We start from the raw sequence: 2,701 nt of genomic DNA, 5'->3' as shown, positions 1-2,701 counted from the left end.
TGCCGACAGAGAGTGGGCATACTGGTTATACTGTGCTGCTAGTTGTAGTAGTTGCGTCTTCTTTCAGGCTGTAATCATAGACCATGGAGAATGTATAAGGAGACCGAACCACAGTATGAGGCTGGTATTACATTTGTCGTACGACAAAATTTTTAAGCGTATTGATTGGCTGAAGGATAGTAAAATTCTCGAGTATCTAGAAACTTTCTATTCAGCGGCCAATCGACACGCTTGAAAAATTTGTCGTACGACAAATGTAATACCAGCCTATAACCACAGTATAACCAGTATGCCCACTCTCTGTCGGCACCTTAAAACATATATACCTGCAAGGGGAATGCCTTTGTTTCCCAGCTGCCGAAACTGTCCAAAACATGAGATAGAGAATATATCTCCTTGTTCTCGAGATGGGCAAAGGCATTGGCTGTGTTCTCCAGAAGTTAGCGCTTAATAAGCGCTTTATGCTGATTGGATAGATCTAGAAGAATAGCTTAATTTCAGCACAGATCTGAAAGTATAATCCAATGAACGCAAAGCGCTTAGCAAGCGCTAACTTCTGCTGGACACCAGGCATTGGTTTAAATGGTTTTCATGCTATGCACATGCAGCTATGCAATTTTGTGTGCGATGGCCCTTATCGCTTCTTAGCAACAAAAAAGTTGACACTCATCATGTATGTACTGTATACATACATACGTATCGTTGACTTGTTTTCGCGGAAACCCGTACGCCTTGCCGTTGGCATGGAGTCGTCAACGATTTTTAGAAATTACGTTTAACCGTTCGAGTGCAGGCAATGACTGTACGTATCTTTTATTTCTGTAGTAGGATTTGGAGATTTATAAAAATCACAGAGACAATTTCTTTCCAACTGTTATCTTTTATTTGTTACTTTTTTTATTATACGTGTGTGGAGCGAGTCTTCAAATTTATCAATGGAATTGAATATTATTAATGTTGTAGTATGTAATTTGAAACATCAATATTTACAGTAACAAAGATACAAATTTATTTTCAGTGACACGAACTTTACATTCTTCGAATTTATCTTGCCTAAAAAGAGACAGTGCAGATCTGTGCAAAAAGGAGATGGCATCTCGCGAACGACCCAGTATTTTAGATCATCTCGAATTCAACGAGATAATAAACGAACTAGAGGGAAAGGAAGAGACATCAGTCTGGATCATTGATATCAGAGAACCATCCGAGATAAACGAGATCTCTTATACACCAGAAAGCATTAATATACCACGTAGGTTTCTTTTGCTACATGTATAAATCTTGAAAAGATTTTGTTTATTTTTAAACGTTAACAATGTTATATCATGTAAATGATATACAGTAACAAGTAATAAAATATATGTATATATTTGTTTTAGTGGATGTGCTTGTGAAAGTATTGAAAGAGATGTCGGTAGAAGACTTTATGAATACATATAAGAAACCAAAGCCGTCTGCTTCCGATGAAATCATACTTGTCTGCGCATCTGGCCGGAAAAGTAAATGTGCGCTGAACGAAGTGAAGAAATTGAATTACAAAAAGTACATATTTTTGGTATTCAAATCAGTAAGGTATATGTAATAGAGAACTCTAAATTTATTCATATTGCAGTGTACGCAGACTTGCTGGCGGCTGGTCAAAATGGTATGACGAAAGAATAACGGAAGAAACAAGAGAAATAGCAAAAAAGAAAGCCAGAGAGAAACCTGAGACCATTCTCGAACACTTGAAGAGCAAAATGCCAAAGTGCAAGTGAACTACTGGATGGCCGCTCTCAGGTTTCTCTCTGTCGCAACAAAGGCAGGAAATGAAAAATAGAAAAGTAAAAGTAATTGAACACAAAGAGGAAGTTACTTTACCATTGCGATGTTATTAATAGAATATTTTCACCGTTGCACTGACTTTATATATAATTTTGAAACGGTCTTATGTGCAAATAATAAAAAGTAAAGATTCATTTTGATGCATTGGTTAGACACTTTCCGATTGCTGTTGCCAAAATTGTTTTATAGAAAATAAGGAAACATTACTATTTATCCAAATGTACATTGATATTTTCTATACACATCATCTTCGTACACCTAGTGAAATCTTAAGTTTATACAATATGTATATACACAAGCACACACAATGACACAAGAAACTGTATCAACGTTACACACGATAAAGTTAGCAATTCTTCTCCTGCGCCATTTTCTTGTGATTAATCATCTCTCTAAATAATCCTAATAAAAGATTTTCTCTCTTCTGCCGTTCTTCCTTGCTGAACATTGCCAAGGCATGCTTCTTGTCGACAGAATAGATCTGGTTCTCCTTTCTGATACAAACCGCTTCCATGCGACGATACCTTAAAGAAAAGGTACGACGTCTAAAGATGTATATCAGACAAGCGTGCCAGTAAAGATATACTAAATCAATAGACGTTCATCGAGATCGTTAATTAAATAATTGAGACAGTGAATCGATATATTTTTACATATTTCGGATAGTCAAATCCTTTGTTTTTAATGTAACGTCGAAAATCTATTTTCACCTTGTTTCACGATACGAGATATAGAAATACGAATCTTTTACATGTATGATTTATATTACCTGCTCCTACTCGTGACGTAACCGACGAATTCGTACGCTGCGATCTCATCTGATGTGAGAGTGAGGCCAATGGCCGCGTTCAGCAGACACAACTGTTGAGTGAGCGCT

The 2,701-nt window shown here is 36.7% G+C and overlaps 2 protein-coding genes across 2 annotated transcripts; one reads left to right on the top strand and one right to left on the bottom strand.

Annotated features, from left to right (window-relative positions):
- The first annotated feature begins 568 nt into the window (after positions 1 to 568).
- On the top strand, positions 569 to 2,189 carry LOC105564144 (thiosulfate sulfurtransferase/rhodanese-like domain-containing protein 3). Its single transcript, XM_012016319.1, has 4 exons — positions 569 to 802; positions 1,019 to 1,252; positions 1,380 to 1,542; positions 1,613 to 2,189. Exons 1-4 carry the CDS (start codon positions 676 to 678, stop codon positions 1,755 to 1,757), a joined length of 669 nt encoding a protein of 222 aa, XP_011871709.1. The 5' UTR covers positions 569 to 675; the 3' UTR covers positions 1,758 to 2,189.
- On the bottom strand, positions 2,034 to 2,695 carry LOC105564152 (UPF0396 protein CG6066-like). The gene is made up of 2 exons (XM_012016333.1): positions 2,594 to 2,695; positions 2,034 to 2,348 (listed from the first exon to the last, which is right to left on the bottom strand). The coding sequence occupies exon 2, from the start codon at positions 2,336 to 2,338 to the stop codon at positions 2,171 to 2,173; it is 168 nt and encodes a 55-aa protein (XP_011871723.1). The 5' UTR covers positions 2,339 to 2,348; positions 2,594 to 2,695; the 3' UTR covers positions 2,034 to 2,170.
- Positions 2,696 to 2,701: the final 6 nt, after the last annotated feature.

Source organism: Vollenhovia emeryi, unplaced genomic scaffold (genome assembly GCF_000949405.1).
Source record: "Vollenhovia emeryi isolate VEMERY1.0 unplaced genomic scaffold, V.emery_V1.0 DF944098.1, whole genome shotgun sequence".
Lineage (NCBI taxonomy): Eukaryota > Metazoa > Arthropoda > Insecta > Hymenoptera > Formicidae > Vollenhovia > Vollenhovia emeryi.
The sequence above is the reverse complement of the archived record's forward strand: the minus strand, read 5'-3'. Positions and strand labels throughout refer to the sequence as shown.